Source organism: Symphalangus syndactylus, chromosome 19 (genome assembly GCF_028878055.3).
Source record: "Symphalangus syndactylus isolate Jambi chromosome 19, NHGRI_mSymSyn1-v2.1_pri, whole genome shotgun sequence".
NCBI lineage: Eukaryota > Metazoa > Chordata > Mammalia > Primates > Hylobatidae > Symphalangus > Symphalangus syndactylus.
Window position 1 is genome coordinate 13133908 of NC_072434.2, and position 20982 is coordinate 13154889.

Consider the following 20982-nt stretch of genomic DNA (forward strand, 5'->3'; position numbering starts at 1 on the left):
TGGCAGAACAGATTTGTAAAAAACATGACACAATCAGATGCTGCTTACAAGAAACCCAACTAACTGGAAAGGACACTTGTAGGCTGAAGGTGAAGAAGTGGAAAAAGATACTCTATTCAAACGGAACCCGAAAGTGAGTAGGAATAGCTACATTTACATCAGATAAAACAGACTTTAAAATCACCAACAATAAAAGAAGACAAAGAAGGGCATTATACAATGATAAAGCGATCAATTCAACAAGATGTAACAATCCGAAATTTATATGCACCCAGATTCATAAAACAAACATAACTAGATCTAAGAAGAGACAGAGAGCAATACAATAATAGTGGGGGACTGCAACATCCCACTGATAGCATGAGACAGATCATTGAGAGAGAAAATCGACAAAGAAAAACACTGAACTTAAATTGGACTTTAGACTACATGGACCTAACAGAAATTCACAGAATATTCTACCCAACAACCACAGAATATACATTCTTCTCATCAGTGCATGGAATATTCTCCAACACAGACCATACAGTAGGCCACAAAACAAGTCTCAATAAATTTTTAAAAAATCAAAATCATATCAAATATCTTCCTGGACCAGAGTGGAATAAAATTAGAAGTCGATTCCAGGAGGAATGCTCAAAACTATACAAATATATAGAAATTAAACAAATTGCTCCTGAGTGATCTTTGAATCAATGACAAAATTAAGACAGAAATTTAAAATACTTCTGAAATGAATGAAAATGGAGATACAACATACCAAAACCTCTGAGATACAGCAAAAGCAATGCTAAGAGGCAGTCTATAGCACTATGTGCCTATATTAACAACAACAACAATTAAAAAAAAAAACAGAAAAATCACAAATCACCAACCTAATGCTGCACTTTAAGGAATGAGAAAACCAAACCCAAAATTACTGGAGGAAAAGAAATAACAAAGATCAGAGCAGAACTAAATAAAATTGAGACCAAAAAATTACAAAGGATCATCCCAATGAAAGGTGGTTCTTTGAAAAGGTAATCAAAATTGATAGGCTGCTACCAAGACAAACAAACAAAAGAGGAAAGAATACTCGAATACACACAATCAGAAATTTTAAACAGGAGACATTATAAGTGATACCACAGAAATACAAAGGATCGTCAGAGACTACATGAACATCTCTACACTTACATACTAGAAAACCTGGAGGAAATGGATAAATTCCTGGAAACATACAATCTCCCAAGATTGAATCAGGAAGAAATAGAAATTCTGAACAGACTAATAATGAGTGGTGAGACTGAACAAATAATAACAAATCTCCCAACAACAACAAAAAAGTCCAGGACCAGATAAATTCACAGCCAAATGTTATGAGACATACAAAGAACTGATACCAATCCTACTGAAACTGTTCCAAAAAACCAAGAAGAAAGGAATCCTCCCCAACTCATTCTACAAAGCCAGTATCACCCTTACACCAAAGCCAGCCAAAGACATAACAAAAAAAGAAAACTACAGATCCATATCCCTAATGACCACAGATGTAAAAATCTTCAACAAAGTACTAGCAAACTGAATCTAGCAGTACATCACAAATATAATACACCACGATCAAGTGGGATTTATTTGAGGGATATAAGGATGGTTCAACATACGCAAATCAATAAATAAGATTCACCACATAAACAGAATTAAAAACAAAAACTATATTATCATCTCAATAAATGCCAAAAAAGCATTTGATAAAATTCAGAATCTCTTTATGATAAAATCTCTCAACAAACCAGATATAGAAGGAACATATCTCAAAATAATAAAAGCCATATGCAACAAACTCACAGCCAGCATCATACTGAACGGGTAAAAGAAACATTCCCCCTTAAGAACTGTAACAAGACAAGGATGCTCACTTTCTCCACTCCTATTCAACACAGTACTGGCAAGTCCTAGGCAGACCAATCAGGCAAGAGAAAGAAAGAAAGGTCATCCAAATTGGAAAATAATAAGTCAAATTATCTCCATTTGCTGATGGTATAATCTTATGCCTAAAATAATCATCTCTCTAAAGACTCCTCCAAAAGACTTCAAGATCTGATCAATTCAGTAAAGTTTCAGGATACAAAATCAATGTGCAGAAATCAGCAGCATTTCTATACACCAACAATAAGCTGAGATCCAAATCAGGATGGCAATTCCATTTATAATAAGCTACAAAAAATAAAATAAAACACCTAGGACTACATTCAACCACGAAGGTGAAAGATCTCTACAAGGAAAACTACCAAACACTAATGAAAGAAACTGTCAATGATACCAACAAATGGAGAGACAACCCATGCTCAGGGATTGGAAGAATTGATACTATTAAAATGACCATACTACACAAAGCGTTCTATCCCCATCAAAAAAACAGTATCATTTTTCACAGAATTAGAAAAAACAATCCCTAAATTCAGACAGAACCAACAAGGAGCCCAAATAGCCAAAATAACCTTAAGCAAAAGAACAAAGCTGGAAGCATTACATGACCTGACTTCAAATTATACTATAAGGCTATACTAACCAAAACAGCATGATATTGGTACAAAAATAGACTTACAGATGAATGGAGCAGAATAGAGAACCCAGAAATAACTGATCTTTAACAAAGTCAACCAAAACATACACTGGGGAAATGACACGCTATTCCATAAATGGTGCTAAGAAAATTGGATTTCCATTCCTCTGCTACATGCAGAAGAATGACACTGGACCCCTATCCCTCACCACATACAAAAATTATCTCAAGATGAATTAAATACTTAAACACAAGTCTGGAAACTTTAAAAACTCTAGAAGAAAATCTAGGAAAAACTCGTCTGGATGTTGGCCTAGACAAAGAATTCATGACTAAGACATCAAAAGCAAAAACAACAGAAATAAAAATAGACAAATAGGACTATATAAACTAAAAGGCATCTGCACAGCAAAAAAACAATCAACACAGTCAACAGACAACTTGAAAAATGGGAGAAAATATTTCCAAACTATGCATCTGATAGAGGAGTAATAATATCCAGAATCTACGAGGAATGCAAACAACTCAACCAAAACCCCTCAAATAACCCTATTAAAAAGTGGGCAAAGGAAATTAATAGACATTTTGCAAAAGAAGGCGTACATTTTGCAAATGGCCAACAAGCATATGACACCAGTCAGAATGGCTATTATTAAAAAGTCAAAAAATAACACGTTGGCAAGGATGTGGAGAAAAGGGTACGCTTATATACTGTTAGTGAGAATATAAATTAGTACAGCCTCTAAGGAAAACGTATGTAGATTTCTGAAAGAATTAAAAGTAGATCTACCATTCGATCCAGCAATCCCAATACTGGGGTATATACCTAAAGGAAAAGAAATCATTATATCAAAAAAGATACCCGCACTTATATGTTTATCATAGCACTATTCACAGTAGCAAAATATGGAATCAACCTAAGTGTTCATCAACAGAGGACTGAATAAAGAAAATGTAGTTTACACTACCAGAGAATACTACTCAGCCATAAAAAACTGAAATCATGTCTTTTGCAGTAACATGGATGGAACTAGAGGCCATTATCTTAAGTAAAATAACTCGGAAGCATAAAATCATATACTGCATGATCCCACTTATAAGTGGAAGCTAGGTAATATTTACACGTGGACATAGAGAGTGGAATAATAGAAACTGAAGATTCCGAAAAGTGGAGGGAAAGTGGGTGGGTGAGGGATGAGAATTACCTAATGAGTACAATGTACCCTATTTGGGTAATGGTTACACTAAAAGCCCAGGCTTCACCACTATGCAATATATCTATGCAACAACACTGTACTTGTACCCCTTACATCTATTTAAAAAATATATGTGTGTATATATATATATTTATATACATTTTAACTTCTGATTTTCCTATAATGAACATGTACTACTTATACAATAAAAATAAAACAGCAATAAAGATTTACTTGGGTGTAACAGTTACACAAAAGAACATTTTCTCCTATTATGTTATCTAAGTTATTTCAGTGGAGGAGTTTGGTGCATTAGCTCTGAGGGCAGACACCATGTGTTTAAATTTTGGCCCTGCCATACACTTGCTATTAACCTTAGACCTAAGTTCCTTAACCTCATTGTGTTTCAGTTTCCTCATCTTCAAAATATGGACACTAACAGAACTTGTCTCTTAATGGTTATTATGAACATTAAATGAGTTAATTTATGTAAAATGTTCACAATAGTGTTTACCACATAATCATTCATAAATTAATAGCTATTGTTATTTGCAGAACTATACTTTTTATTAGTGTACTAAAAATACAGATTTTTTAGACTTCCAAAATATTGTAATCCATCATCTTTAAAAAGCTGTTTACTATGAAATTATAAAAAAGTTTAAGGGTATATTCTTTCTTTGAAAAACAAGTAAAAATGTTTAAGGGTGTAAATATTTTCGTTATAAAGTGTTATGCTTTATTAAATTTATACTTAATTAAAGAAGAATTTCCAAAGTTACCAATGACCAAAATCCCATGATGTTTTTCACTTACCTACTAAAATCAAGGCACAATGACTAAAAGATTGGTTAAATTATAAAAAGCCAAAAGCTTTTTTCATAACTATCTGAATAGTAAGTAACTGCTTTACTATACTCAAAATCCATTTAAATGATCTTACTTTTGGTGGATGGCATTTCAACAACTCAGACTTCAATAAAATCTGATTTTCTAGGAAAATCTTTACCCTTATGAGTACATATCAAGCAAAATGAAAGAGATATTCTAAGGCGTCAAAACACCTCATATTTTCAAGGTAATTTTTGACTCACACATCAAAGATTTCAATGTAATTTATTTCCTCAAAGGTAGGAAATCTCAAAAAGAGAGCTCCACATTAAGACTGCTTAGATGAAAGATTTTTTAGAATTACACATTAAAATAAATAGAACCCCGATTCCATTTCACCCAAAACTAATGATATTCAGTTGATATTTACCTCTTTAAAATGGCTCTGTAATTATTTAACATGAATGAAGCCAGAGAAACATATTACCATAATGTATAATTTATATACTTATATCTTTAACTCAGCTCTCATGGTCTATCCCTATTGTTCAGTAAAGTTTGCATTCAGTCAGGTCTCTCTTCTTTTTGCTTCTCAAAACTCAAACCATGATTAATATCTGCCTCAAGAGAGGACAGACAGGACATGTTCTTCTGACATTATCATCTGAACATTTCAATGTAGGTTTTTGCTATTATAACTGACTTCTACTTTTTTTGTCTCCCTTAATTCTTATTCTAGTTTGTACGATAGCAGTAACTGGAAAGAAAGAATATTTGAATGATCCCGCCCCATATTAAAACTCAGTTTGAAGGCAAAAAAAAAATTGAAAATGCAATAATTTGTGGAGTACTATGAACAAATTTAGAGAATACATAAATAAATAGTGCAAATGTATAGGTAAGCTTCTATCACAATCAGAATGGAAAACATGGAAGAGTAAACTAGGAGAACAGTATAGCTAAATTAATCAGTTTCTAATTATTGTCTTCATAGTAAGTATTTAAATAAAAAACCAACAGAATTGATATATTCTTCTGTTATAGTATTTATTTGTAACTATTAATATTTACACTCTACCTCTCAATGATGGGGTTTTTTTTTACTGGGTAGTAGAGTCAGAGTCACTTTAATGAAAAATGAAAGAAGTGGGTATGAGGAGTTAATATCATGAACAAACAAGTATTATTTCACATGGTTTAATACTCTAACTCAAGCTAGGTTTTCCTCTGCTCCCCCTTTTTACTTCCATTTTTAGAAAGGAAATAAATGATAACTTGGAAACTTCTAGTGGTAAAGAATCTTTCTACTAGTAAGAGAGGAAAACATGATTTGAGAATAAGAGATACTTGGTGTGGGACAAGCCTGATGAAGTGCTTAGGGCAATCTAAAGGTAAAAGATGGTGATAAAAAGGTAATACAAGAGACAAAAGTAGGAAGAACTGGTAGAAAACACTGCTTAACTAATTATTTTTCATAAGGCTATGGAAGCAGCTGGTATGCTACTGAAATTCAACTGCATTGATACCATTCTGTTATGTCATACTATACAAAAATATCTGAGTTAGATGGCAGTGTACTTAATCTTTCTTAATCTAGCATCTTCAGTTGATTCCAATGATACCCTTCTCTGCGAAAAAAAAAAAAAAATGACCATATGAAGAAGAGAAAAAAGGAAGAAACTTAACTCTGCCATGGCATTTAAATGCTCCACCAGGTATTACTTTCCTGTTCTACTTCCGGGCATAGTCATTCTCTGCTAGTTGTCCCTTATTTGTCCTGAAGATGCTAAAGTGCACAGCAGTCCTTAGCAAAGAGGGAAAGAATAAATTTCTCTCCTTCTTGTTACCTTCTTTTAGAAAAAAAAAAATCCCTAAACAACAATAGGTGGGCATTACAGGATTTATTAAAACAGGTTTTTGAGGTCTTACAATGGCCCCCTTGCTCTTCACAAAACCCAGGCATCAATCAGGTAAAAGCTATAACAGGAAAACAACCTGAGAAACAGATAGCAATCTCCACCACCACTGGCCACACTGATATTAAAGGATAACAAAAGAATATTATAAGCAACTCTATGCCTACAAATTTGATGACCTAGGTGAAATAAACCAATTCATTAAAACACATAATATTCCAAAACTCACACGAGAAGAAACAGATGACCTGAATAGGTATATATCTATTTAAAAATTGAATCAATTATTAATAACTTTCCAAAGCAGAAATTTTGAATTCAGTGGTAAATTCTACCAAGCATTTATGAGAAAAATTATACCAATTCTGTACACTCTCTTTCAGAAGAGAGAAGTAGAGTGAATATTTCCTAACTCATCCTATGAGGCCAGCATCACCCTAATACCAAAGATATTACAAGAAAAGAAAACTACAGACCAATATCTCCATGAAGAAAGATTCAAAGATCCCAAACAAATCAGTAGCAAATCAAGTCCAGTAATGAATAAAAACCACAACCAACTGGGTTGTATTCCAGGTATGCCAGGCTGGTTCAACATTTGAAAATGAATGAATGTAATCCATCCATCACATATGGCTGAAGAAGAAAAACCATATGATACTATCAACAGATACAGATAGCAAGCTATACCGAAAACTGCCCCATCCTGGGCAACGTGGAGAAACTCCCATCTCTACCAAAAAAAAAAAAAAAAAAAGACAGGCATGGTGGTGCACACCTGTAGTCCTAGTTACTCAGGAGACCAAGGTGGAAGATTGCTTGATCCCAGGAGGTCAAGGCTGCAGTAAGCCATTATTGTGCCACTGCACTCCAGCCTGGGCAAATGAGAGAGAACCTGTCTCAACAAAATAAAACAAAACAAAGAAAACACTGTCTTCCCATACTAATTAGTTTTATTACTGAGCCAAGTTCACCATGTCTGGTTCCTAAATCTCTCTCAAGAAACTGTTCTTGTGAGTGATCTCTCAGACTCTCCTCCCTGTCTAACAGCCACACACAGATATGCATGAATCCCAACAATAAAGAAAGCTGACATACTTTCCTAAAACACTCCTCACCTCATCATACTCAATGATAAAAGACTGAAACCTTATCCTCTAAGATCAAGAAAAAGCCAAGCATGCCTACTTTCACCACTTCAACTCAAAATAGTACTGAAAGACCTAGCCAGAGCAATTAGGCAAGAAAAAGAAACAAAAGGCGTCCAAAGTGAAAAGGAAAAAATTATCTCTGCTCACAGATTATATGATCTTCTATGCAGAAAATCCTAAAGATTCCACCTTACAAAAAACTGCTAGAACTAATAAACAAATCAGACCGGGTGCAGGGGCTCACAGCTATAATCCCAGCACTTTGGGCAGCTGAGGCAGGTGGATCACTTGAGGTCAGGAGTTAAAGATCAGCCTGGCCAACATGGTGAAACCCCATCACTAGTAAAAATATAAAGATTAACTGGGCATGGGCATGGTGGCAGGAAACTGTAATCCCAGCTACTCGGGAGGCTGAGGAAGGAAAATCACTTGAACTCAGGAGGCAGAGGTTGCAGTGAGCCAAGATCACACCACTGCACTCCAGCCTGGGCAACAGAGCAAGACTCCAAAAAAAAAAAAAAAAACTAATAAATCCAGCAAAGTAGCAGGAAACAAAGTCAACACTAAAAAAAATCAGCTGCATCTCTATACACTAACAATGAACAATCTGAAAAGGAAATTTCTAAGAAAACAATTCCATCTGCAATTACACCAAAAAGAATAAAATACTTAGAAATAAACTTAACTAAGGAGGTGAAAGACTTGTACGGTGAAAACTGTAAAACATTTCCAAAAGAAATTGAAGACATAAATAAATAAATGAGAAGACACACTATGTTGATGCTTAGAAAACTTAATGTTAAGATGTCAATAATACCCAAAGTGATTTACAGATTTAATGCCACCTCCACAAAATTCCAGTGACATTTCTTGCAGAAATAGAAAAACCTCCTAAAATTCATATGGAATCTCAAAGAGATCCCAATTCTGAAAAAGAGAAACATAGCTGGAGGACTCAAACTTCTTGATTTCAAAATGTACTATAAAGCTACAGTAATCAAAACTGGCTAAAGACAAACATATAGACCAATGGAATGAAACAGAGAGTCCTGAAATAAAACCTTGCATATATGGTCAAATGATTTTTGACAGGGGACCAAGACCATGCAATGTAGAAAAGGCTTTTTAACAAATGTGCTGGGAAAACTGAATATCCAAATGTAAAAGAATGAAACTGAACCCTTGCCGAGTATCATTTATAAAAATTAACTCAAAGTGGATCACATCATAACCATAAGACTTAAAACTATAAAACTCTTAGAAGAAAACATAGATAAAAAGCTTGTTAACACTGGATTTGGCAGATTTCTTGGATATGACACCAAAGGCACAGAAAACAACAAAAAATACACAAAGTGGATTTCATGAAAATTAATACATTTTGTTTATCAAAAGATACTATCAACAGAGTAAAAAATGCTATCCCAGAATGGGAAAAAATATTTGCAAACTGTATATCTGATAAGAGATTATTATCCAAAATATATGAAGAATTCCTAAAACTCAACAACCAACCAACAAACAACGCGATTCCAAAATGGGAAAAAGATTTGGACATTTCTCCAAAAAAGATATACAAATAGCCAATAAGCACATGAAAAGATGTTCAGTGTCACTAATAATTAAGGAGATGCAAATCAAAACTACAGTAAGATATCACCTCATACCTATTAGAATGGCTATTATTTTGAAAAAACAGACAATAATAAGTGCTGGTTAGGAGGCAGAGAAATTGGAACCCTTGTACGCTACTGGAGGAAATGTAAAATAGTATAGTCACAGTGGAAAACAGTATGGCAGTTTCTCAAAAAATTAAAAATAGAATTACCACAGAGCCACCAATTTCATTTCTGGGTCCATACTCAAAAGAACTGAAAGAAGAGTTTCAAAGAGATTTGTACACCCATGTGCACAGCAGCATTATTCACAACAGCTAAAACACAGAAGCAATACAAGTGTCCACCAATGGGTAAATGGTTAAGCAAAATATGGCACATGCACAAAACAGAGTATTATTCAGCTTTAAAAAGGAAGAATATTGGCCGGGCGTGGTGGCTCACGCTTGTAATCCCAGCACTTTGGGAGGCCGAGGCGGGCGGATCACGAGGTCAGGAGATCGAGACCACGGTGAAACCCCGTCTCCACTAAAAATACAAAAAAAATTAGCTGGGCGTGGTGGCGGGCACCTGTAGTCCCAGCTACTCGGAGAGGCTGAGGCAGGAGAATGGTGTGAACCCGGGAGGCGGAGTTTGCAGTGAGCCGAGATTGCGCCACTGCACTCCAGCCTGGGTGACAGAGCGAGACTCCGTCTCAAAAAAAAAAAAAAAAAAAAAAAAAGGAAGAATATTCTGATACATGCTGTAACACAGACGAAATTGAGGACATTATGCTAAGTGAAATAAGTTGGTCACAAAAAGACAAATAGGGTATGATTCCATTTATATGAGGTACTTAGAGTAGTTAAAATCACAGGGGCAAAAAGTAGAATGGTGGCTGCCAGGGTTGGGGGAAGGGGGAATGGAAAGTTGTTTAATGGGTATGGAGTTCAGCTTTATAAGATGAAAAGAGTTCTAGAAATGGATAGTGGTGATGGTGCACAAAATAGAACTGAAAACTATTGAGCTGTACACTTAAAAATGGATGGTAAATTTTATGTTATCTGTATTTTACCACAATTTTAAAATTGAAGGAAAAAAAGGAATAAAATTCTGATACATGCTACAACATGGATGAATCTTGATGACATCATGCTGACTGAAATAAGCGAGACAAATACAGTATGATTCCACTTATATGATCTACCCAGAGTAGTCAAATTCATAGACACAGAAAGTAGAATACTGGTTATCAGAGGCTGGGATGAGAGAATAAAGACTTATTTTTTAATGGGTATAAAGTTTCTGTTTAGGATGATGAAAAAATCCTAGAGATGGAATAGTGGTGATGGTTGTACAACAATGTGAATATACTTAATGACACTGAACTGTACATTTAAACATTATTTAAATGATAAGTTTTGTGCTGTATATATTTTATCACAATAAGGAATAAAAAGAGAAAAATACTGTAGATGTAAAAAATAAAATAAAATTCTACACTATTGAGAGGAATTAATCCCATCACATAAAAAGATCTCCAAAACACCAAAGATGCAGTAAAAAGAGTCAAGATTATTTCCCCTTCAAATTGGCCATATTTAAAAAATAATACACATTGATAAAGAATTCCTTAGAGGAGAGATATTCATAAATAAAAATCTGAAATTAAGAAAAAAGTTTACCAAAAATCTAAATAAACATGTATGGTTGACCCTTGAACAACTGGAGTTTGAACTGTGCAAGTGTAGTTATAAATAGATTTTCATCCATCTCTGGGATGGATGAGACAGCAAGACCAACCCCTCCTCTTCCTCCTCAGCCTACTTAACATGAAGACAAGAATGAAGACCTTTTTGATAATCCATGTTCACTTAATGAATAGTAAATACATTTTCTTTTCCTTATGTTTTTTTTTTTGGAACAGGATCTCACTCTGTTGCCTATGCTGGAGTATAGTGACACGATCATAGTTCACTGCAACCTCAAACTCCTGGGCTTAACTGGTCCGTCCAACCTGGCCTCCTGAGAAAGTAAGGTTACAGGCATGGGCCACCAGGCTTGGCTAGTTTTTCAAAATTTTTTGTAGAGACATTATAGGCATGAGCCACTGCGCCCAAGTCCCCTTATAATTTTCTTAATAACATTTTCTTTTTTCTAGCTCACTTTACTGTAATAATACAGCATATAATACAGATAAAATTAAAAATATGCATTAATTGACTGTTAATACTATCAATAAAGGCTTCCAGTCAACAGCTGGCTATCAGTAATTAAGCTTTTGGTGAATCAAAAGTTATATGTGAATTTTTGACTGAATGGGGGGATCAGTGCCTCTAACTCCTGGGTTATTCAAGAGTCAAATGTAATATACCTAACTTTAACTATTCAAAGTCACTACACTATTTTTATATCAAAGAATTCTGGAAAATACAGAGAGAATTTTTAGTACTTTTCCACTTTTCAAAGAAATTATGAAAATTAATAAAAAATTTTAATATAACAGTTAAAATGGACTTAAATGAAATATAAACAAATAATCTATTACTCTTAAATATTAAATTATTATAAAAGTAAAATATAAATAAAAGGAATAAATAAATATATTTTGGTAGTCCTAATTTTAAGATAACATCAAAATTAATAGAATGAAGCTTGTGATATAGCTATAACAGAAAGAGAATGACAAGTAGGGGTGTGTGTGTGTGTGTGTGTGTGTAAGCTATATACCCTAAGACATAAGTGATGCTGAAAATTATTTTTCAGTGGTGTTTTATGTTAACTTGCTCCCAAAATAAATAATGTAAATTTAATAATACAGCTTTCCATAATATATAAGTATAGCTATGTAATCTCTATGGTAAACTAATAATAAAAAGCTATCAATAACAAAAGACAGTCTAGTAATTTTACACTGAACTTCATCTTCATATAGAATCATCTTTAATAAGCTTCTCCTAATATAAAAATAGAAAGTATTAATTAGCGTGAATGAAATTTCAGAGGTTGGTCTAGCTCGTCAATTAAACGGGATATCCACAAACCATATTTTGACACTGACCTTTTTAAAATAAGAGGTTTATCAGAAAATGCCCTTAATTTTAAGCACAACACAGTAAAAAAAAAATTAAAATTGTGAACAAAAGGATTTGACGAATTATTTTAATGTTTCTTTTTTCTAGAAAAATTTCTTACAGATATCATCCCTTTCATACTTCCAAGAAAGAACCCAGAAGATTAATATGGCCACCTAGAGGAGAAAACATGATCAACAAATATGCCATTACATTTTCTTACTTTTTCTAGAATATGTGTATTTCAGATTTATAACATATAAACTGCTCTAAAGGACCAACTGAAGGGATTCATCTTGTATGAAATAGACTTAGGGAGACTACTAAAGTAGCAGTGATGACCTAATGAAAGCCAAATAACATTAATTTTGCTGTCAACTTGCCAAGTATAGTTTTTATCTTGCTGTGTGACTTTGGGTTAAAAAGAAATCAACTTAAAGTCACTTCAATTCTGTAGAATCTTACCTACCACAATACATGGCAATGCAAATTAAATATGACGGCATAACAGAAACAGAGTGAGGCACATAGTAGGAACTCAATAAATGGCAGTCCTCACCATCTGGTAAAAGTTCTTTTGCACTGGTCTCTCCTAATACCTCTTCAGGTCCTCTCTAATCTTCTCTACTCCTACAGATTTGTTTTCAAAATTGGCTGTTCCAAAGCTTCTCAAATGGAATACTTAGGCTGTTGAGAAACAGACTAAAGGTCCCTTATTAGCATTAATGAGGTAAATATTATGCCATGTAAAAAACGTATTTTAAAATATTTTTCCTTCTACCTTGTGATTCCCTTTAGTTAACTCACATTAGTCAAGTTTAACCTTTATAAACTTGTGTGATGGTCACATGCAGACCAAAGGGTCACAGCAGTAAGAAGTGTAACTTACTCTATTCATCTCTTCCCTTATGTGTCATTTATTTTCTACTCACACAGAAAAACGAATGAAGTCCTATCAAGAGAACTGTACCCAGCAGTTCTCTTAGGTGGGTGATCAGCCACAAAGTAGCAGTTTCTGCAGTGGCAGCTTTGCAAAGGGGCAACCACCAGGTGGAGACGCAAATCCCCCTCCTTCCCAAATATACACCAGAGGAGAGTATCAGTGAGCGGGAGGAAGAAGGTGAACAGTTGGGTTATAAACAAAACCCCTCAACTACCTCTCTGACTCTCAAAGTTGATAAAGAGAGAATAGATGGTAAGAAAGTGAAGGCGGCAAATGTATACTTCCTTACCACTTATCCTCTCCTTAACAACATTCAATCTGACTTCCTTATTACTCTCCTAAAACTCTAATTGAAAATGATTGATCAACTTCTACTGGACAAAGGGGTTTATCTGAATTATCATCCTCCCCAACCACGCTGCCTTCCTTCTTCTTCTAAAACTTTTCTTCCACGGCTGATAAAATATAACATTTTTCTGATTCTCCTCTTTATCTCTCTTACTGTTTCTTTGTGTCTTTACATGATGCCCTTAATTCTCTTGTCAAAGGAAATGATTCTCTGATCTTTTCTCTCCACACATTCTCCTTCATCAATTTAATTCATGCCCATAGTTTCTGTTCTCTAAGCATATATGATCTGAAAACTTCTCCCTCAAACGCATTCATGATTACAAGCTTGACAGCCATTTCCAACTGCTTAAATATCCTGCCTCATCACATATGTAAAATCATTTACTATATCTCTTATCCACTGCTCACTTCCAACCAAACACAGGTCGCTCTCTGGATTTCATATTTATATTAATGACATCATCATTCTCCTCATCCTACATGATGGAAATCAGTCATCTATGATGCTTCCTTTCTTTTTCCAAATGTTCCAAACACATTCAGTTCCTAAATCCAGTAAGTTCTACCTCAATAATCTCTCTCCTATCTTCCTTTATTTCCATTGCCACTACTGTAATTCAGACTTTTATCATTTTCCATATATACTACCCCAAAGGTCTCCTTAACTGGTATCTTTTCTGATAGTCTGCTTGCTGCTAAATTAATCTTTCTAAAGCACAACCCTGATTATGGTTCCTTAGTAAAAAACTTTTCAGCAAATTCTCACTGGCAAACAAATTAAACCCTATCTTCCTAGTCAGGGGGCACTCCAGGCCTTAGACCTCATCTCTCTTTTCAATTTTATCTTCTATTCCCTCAGATGTATGTGTATAGATGCACCTATGTTGGAGCCAAGTGGATTTCTTTCCATCCCTGAAATATTCCCTACATTTTATCACACTCTCCTGCTTAAAAATCTCGATTAATGTATATAGATAGTATGTGTACAAATGCACCTATGTTGGAGTCAAGTGGATTTCTCTCTATCCCTGAAATATTCTCTACATTTTATCACACTCTCCTGCTTAAAAACTACTGAGCAAGGCATTCCCCTTCTTCGAACAAAGATCCCAAGTTACAGGCACTGAAATACACTTTCTTTTGGATTCATGATTGCATGAAATCCCTATTCCATGCTTGCTGAACTAATTCTCACTCAAGTCTAACTCACCTAGACCCCATTAGGCTTCCTCAGATTCCTACCTCCCAAACTCGAAATCACCTACTCTGTGTATCTTTTTTTATTTTTATTTTTTAAAGTTTTGTCAGCTGGGTGTGGTGGCTCATGCCTGTAATCCCAGCACTCTGGGAGGCCGAGGCGGGCAGATCACAAGGTCAGGAGTTCGACATCAGCCTGGCCAATATGGTGAAGCCCCGTGTCTACTAAAAATACAAAAATGAGCTGGGCATGGTGGCAGGTGCCTGTAATCCCAGCCACTCGGGAGGCTGAGGCAGGAGAATCTCTTGAACCCAAGAGGCAGAGGTTGCAGTGAGCCAAGATCGTGCCACTGCACTCCAGCCTGGGCAACAGAGTGAGACTCCATCTCAAAAAAGTTTGTCTTTTTTTTTTCTTCCTCTGTATTTCTACTGCACTTTGTTCATGTGACTAACAGACCTCTCATCATATTACATATATACTCACTGATTTTCCTCCTCCAGTCAGTAGGCTTTTTGAGAGAAACAAGTTTATGATCTTCATATCCACAGTATCTAGCAGTGTATGACTGCTAAAAAGCGTTCACGAAAGCTTTTCATGTTTACAAAATAAACAAATCTCATCTTAGAATGCCTAAAATTAAGTGTTTCATCAAACAATTTAGGGTAGAAATGTGTAAAGAAGTACAGGATAGGTCCTAAATATATGGGTAAAATAAAATGAGAAGGTGATTGTGGAACACTTGGACCACTTGCAGAGGTTAGGGCAAGAATAGTAGAAGCACCTAGGTTGTATACCTCTCTCCTCACTCCTCTTTCCATAGGCTATAAAGTCAGGCTAAACTAACAGAACTACCAAGAAGTGCTCAAGACAGCAGAGGGGTGTTGGGGTAAGAGTTAAGAGAAATGGATAGAAAGTAAATCCTAAATGTGCCTGCAAAAAGGGAATGCACACTCAGGGCTTGCTCATGACCATCACTCTTTTCACTACCATTATAATTAGCTACATTTACTGATCACTTACCTAATAGCTATCGGACACTATGCTAAAAACTGTACCACATATATCATTTAATTTTCATGGCAACCCTACCAGTTCAGTTTTATTCATATTTTACAGACAATGAAAGAAATCTAAAAACAATGAACTATATTGCCAAAGGTTTCACAGCTAACATATTAAGAGATATGGCCAGAATGTTAACAAGGACCAGATCTCAAAACACATTCTCTTCCTGCTCTACTATTCATGTACCAGGGGTATACATAACTTGGGGACTGGTTTTACTGCTTTGCATTATTTAATTAACTTAGTAAGCACATGTCTTATTTTCCCTAGTCCTAAAATGTATTTTTGAGGGTAGAATACCTGTCAGATATTTTTTATTTCTTCCCTTGAATCTCATAATGACCATACAGTAATCATTCAGTATTTGATTAATTTATTATTATATCTGTGTACTAGCAGACATAAGAATTGAGGTGCATTAATCTTTAGTTGGCATGAAGCCAAATACAGTAATAGATGATTTATCCCCTTTGACGACTGTTCATGCCAGGATAAGACTTTAAGTCATCAATAGTAATAGGCCCTAAAACATTAAGTCACTGCTACAAAATCAAGGATAGCTTGTGTTTATGTATAATGATAAAAATGATATCTAGGATATATTATTCTGTCCCTCATATCTGGGTATAAAGATAATAATCATGATGAGTAGCCATACATTCTATTAAGAAAGTGAATAATTTATTTAAATGTGGAAAGAAATATGCTTTAATTAATGGCAAAACCTGTCTTATTTATGTCACAGAAAGACGTAAAAACATGTATAAGTGGACTGACATCTTCTATACAGGTTGAGTTCTAAAGTCTATTTCAGCACATAACACAAAATCAACTAGAGACAAATAATCCTTCAAATTACTGAAATACTTGAAAATACCTTAAATTGCCTTTAAAGAATGGTATAACATAGTACTAGCTCTCAATAAATTCATCTCAGACAGTTTTCCCTTCTGCACAAAACAGATTACCATTTCTTCCGCTGTCTGCCATGTGCAACATTTGGCTGGTGTTTAGGAGCCATATTGAATGAAACAGCATACATTTACACACTGGAATCATATTCAACACCGTGAGAGACTTAAACTCTATCAGTTCCTATAACAGGTATAGAGAAACCGATTCCATCTGAGAGAACAGCAGATTCACATCTTTCATATCATGCTTGCTAAGCATATGTTCACTGTGAAATGAGAGCTACAATTATCACATTACGTAAATTATTTGGTTTTTGCTTTGGGGTGTTTTGGTATTGGTTTTGATTTTTGGCCTGAGCCCAAAGATATGAATTTGAATAAATTACATTCCCAGAAATGTGACTCTACTGTGTGTGCTCTCTTGTTTATTCTGCAACCACAGATTCCTAGAATTTCAGGCACGAGTAATCGAATACTATAGTGTGTCATGTAAAAAAAATAAAACAGCCCATCTTACCTTCATCTATTGATGCTTCACTACTGTATCCATCATACTCTGCGGATAGAGGACTGTATTTCTGCCTTGTTTCCCAAGCATAGTTCTTTTGTCTAGAATCTGCCAGTGGTAGTCTGGAATTGTGTGTTCTGGATAAGGCCTCATGATATTTACCCAGTGCTTCATCTTCACTTTCAGAGGACGAACCATGCTCATCTTTGTCCATGTAGGAATTATCTATTTGGAATGACATGAAGAACAAACAGTAATTGAAAAAAAATTTCCCTCCCCTCACCTGGCCCTAATGGGCCCATCAAATGATAATTTTTACACAATAAAGTATGGAAAATTTGCTGAAGTTATATATATAAACACACATATATACACACACACACATATATACATACACACACACACACACACACACATATATATATACAACCTGAATTTTCAGATTTAAAAAAATACAATTTTTTCACATAAGAAGCCCAAGCTTTGGAAAAAGATCAGTTTGTACATTCTATTATATAAATAATGTTTGTTAGTCACAGGGATTTTTCAATCATGTTACATATAAAGGAAATTATAATACTTACCTACCATTTTACATTTTTTAAAGTATAGGTAGCACACAAGTGAAGTTCAAAGTATTGCCAGTACTATACATCTGATTCAAATAATTCACATTAAAAGACACATTTCTGGTTCTCGTTTTGGGCAAAATTTTCAAAACTGGTAATGCTCAGTGCTAGCAGTAAAATACAGCAATGGACAGGTATATACTATTGGTGAAATTATAAGTGATACTACTTTCCTAGAGAGCAATTTGCCAAAATATATCAAATTTTTAAATCTGCATAATCTGATCCATTTCCAGGAATTTACCAATTCTATTTCTAAGAATTCAGCCTAAGAAATTAATTAACAGATGAATAAAGATATATTTTTGAGACAATTCACTGCACTGTATATAATGGTAAAAGAGATAACCTAGATGTCCATCAGTGGGCTTTGTTTAAATAAATTATGATATATCTATTCAATGATATACTATGCAGTCATTAAAAATGAGGATGTGAACTTAAAAGAACTCTCAGGGAAAGAATAACTACAGTATCATGTTATGAGAAAAAAGGAGGTAAAAAAGTAGAAGTTATAATTATATTCCCATTTGAAAAATATATATACACACAACGTGGCATATACACACACATAATGCAGTCTAGGTATGCACAGACAAAACTATCTGGAAGGATATACACCAAACTGTTAACAGTTACTGCTTGTGAAAGGCAGAATTTCTAGGAAAATTTTACTTAAATATACCTAAATTTCAAACAAAACTTTCAGGAGGTCTAAATTTTTTATTGTTCTAAAAAGCACTAGTTATTACCAGTTTTTTAAAAAGGTAACCACTTTGAAACTGCACAATCGTGTTAACTTTCTTAGAATTATTAAACAATTCTAGAAAGGTGAAGAGACTACAGTAGTTAAAATTCATGAGTTCAATCTGGTTATTTTTCTCTTTGTAGTCAGTTAAGCATCTGTAGTAAAGAAATCGAGGTTGAAATTTGAGTGGGAGTTACAGGGTAAGTAATTTTTAAATACAGGACAGAAACTAAATGCTTAGAGTCAGAAGGAGGTTATATGTCATCTAGTCTAGTCCTAGTTTTTAAATCAGTAAAATAAAGCCATAAATGGGTAATGCTATCAGCAATGTCATATACTGTGGCAGTGCTTGCCCAATATGTAGCCAACAGTCACATGTGGCTATTTAAACTAATTAAAATTAAACAGAAATTAAAACCCAGTTCCCCATGCTATTAGCCACATTTGAAGTGCTCAACAGCCACATGCAGCTAGCGGTTACTATATGGAACAATGCAGAGATGTAAGACTTTTTCATTGTTGCAGAAAATACCATTAGACAACAATGAGATGGCCGAGCCATAAGACCTCTGACTCGCAGTGCAGAGCTGTTAGCACTTTCTGGGATACCATGGTGGGGATCTTAAAGCAGTAGAGGGTTTTGAGTCTCTTGAGGAGGGTAACTAGTCTGTGGTCAAACTTCACCTATTAAAAAACATTACCTAACATAACCTACATTTAGAAATAAAGAAGAAAACTCTTCCTCCTTTCTCTCTCTCTCTCTTTTTTTTTTTTTTTTTTTTTTTTTTGAGCAGTCTTGCCCTGTTGCCAGTCTGGAGTGCAGTGGCGTGATCTTGGCTCACTGCAACCTCCACCTCCTGGGTTCAAGCAATTCTCCTGCCTCAGCCTCCCGAGTAGCTGGGATTACAAGCACCCACCACCATGCCTGGCTAATTTTTGTATTTTTAGTAGAGACGGGGTTTCACCATGTTGGCCAGGATGGTCTCGATCTCGACCTCATGATCCACCCACCTCAGCCTCCCAAAGTGCTGGGATTACAGGCGTGAGCCACCGTGCCTGGCCTCCCTCCTTTTTCCATACCTTATCAACCCTGTGTCAGAACCTGGAACACAGGTACCAGTAATATTACCGTTCAGCTAAATGAAGGGTTAATCTATGGGTCAAACAATTTTTGAAAATCATTAGGGAACATTGTGTGTTTAAGTTTAGTACTGACTATATTGTGGAATATGTTAGAAATATTTGGTTTCTTTAGGTACTAGCATGCTTCTTAATGAAAACAAATTTAAAAAGTTAAAAACCTTACATGCTACTTGTATTTATTACTAGTATCCATTCTATCATTATTTTCTGAATAAAATAATATGTAAACTATTTTACATTATTTTTTAATTTTTGCTACTTTAAGCAATAAGTCTACCAGAACTAAACTAGGCCTACCTAAAGTCACTAAATCTGACAATCAAAAAACTGCTAGAATGGCCAGGCACAGTGGCTCACGCCTGTAATCCTAGCACTTTGGGAGGCTGAGGCAGGTGGATCACGAGGTCAGGAGACCAAGACCATCCCGGCCAACATGGTGAAACCCTATCTTTACGAAAAATACAAAAAGTAGCTGGGCGTGGTGGTGCGTGCTTGTAGTCCCAGCTACTCGGGAGGCTGAGGCAGGAGAATCGCTTGAACCCGGGAGGCGGAGATGGCAGTGAGCCGAGATTGCACCGCTGCACTCCAGCCTGGCGACAGCGCAAGACTCTGTCTCAAAACAAAAAACAAAAAACAAAAAATTGCTAGAAGAATAGACTCCAAAATGGATACATTTTCAGAAACTGACATTTCTTTTAAGTTAGTTCATCCATCCTGCATTAGCCCCTGCTACATCACTGTAAAACCACTCATATAATAGATAAATAGCAGATCTCTATTATGTATGAAGTTGTAGCAGAACTGAAAAGTCTTCCTCATTACTGCTATTCGGCTTTTTGTTATTTTATGAGAGTATGAACTTAGAGAAAAATTCCAGATGTGTATTTTATAAATAAAAGCCAGTGTACTTTTGGCCTTGTGATCAGATCAGCAATAAGTGGATATGACTAAGGGATTACCAGAAGTAATTATTAGCAGTATGAGCTGCTAATGAATATTGAAAATTATCACATATACTGTGAATAATGAAAATTATCAGAATTGCTGTCATTGAAAACTATAAATGCTTAGTCAGAATCCTAATTCTACATAGAGAACTCATGAATAATAACAGATTGTTCATGTATACTTATTGTAAACAGGGCAGTAGTATAAAATTTTTAATGTATGGGCAA

At 35.0% G+C, this 20982-nt stretch overlaps 1 protein-coding gene across 7 annotated transcripts in view; it reads right to left on the reverse strand.

Moving 5' to 3' along the window:
- Positions 1–20982, reverse strand: part of SYT14 (synaptotagmin 14) — a 235305-nt gene that overhangs the window by 133551 nt on the left and 80772 nt on the right. For all 7 annotated transcript variants that reach the window (XM_055233507.2, XM_055233508.2, XM_055233509.2 and 4 more), the window contains one exon: positions 17297–17512. In XM_055233507.2, the coding sequence (XP_055089482.1) occupies positions 17297–17512 (216 nt within the window). The remainder of the gene's footprint in view (positions 1–17296; positions 17513–20982) is intronic.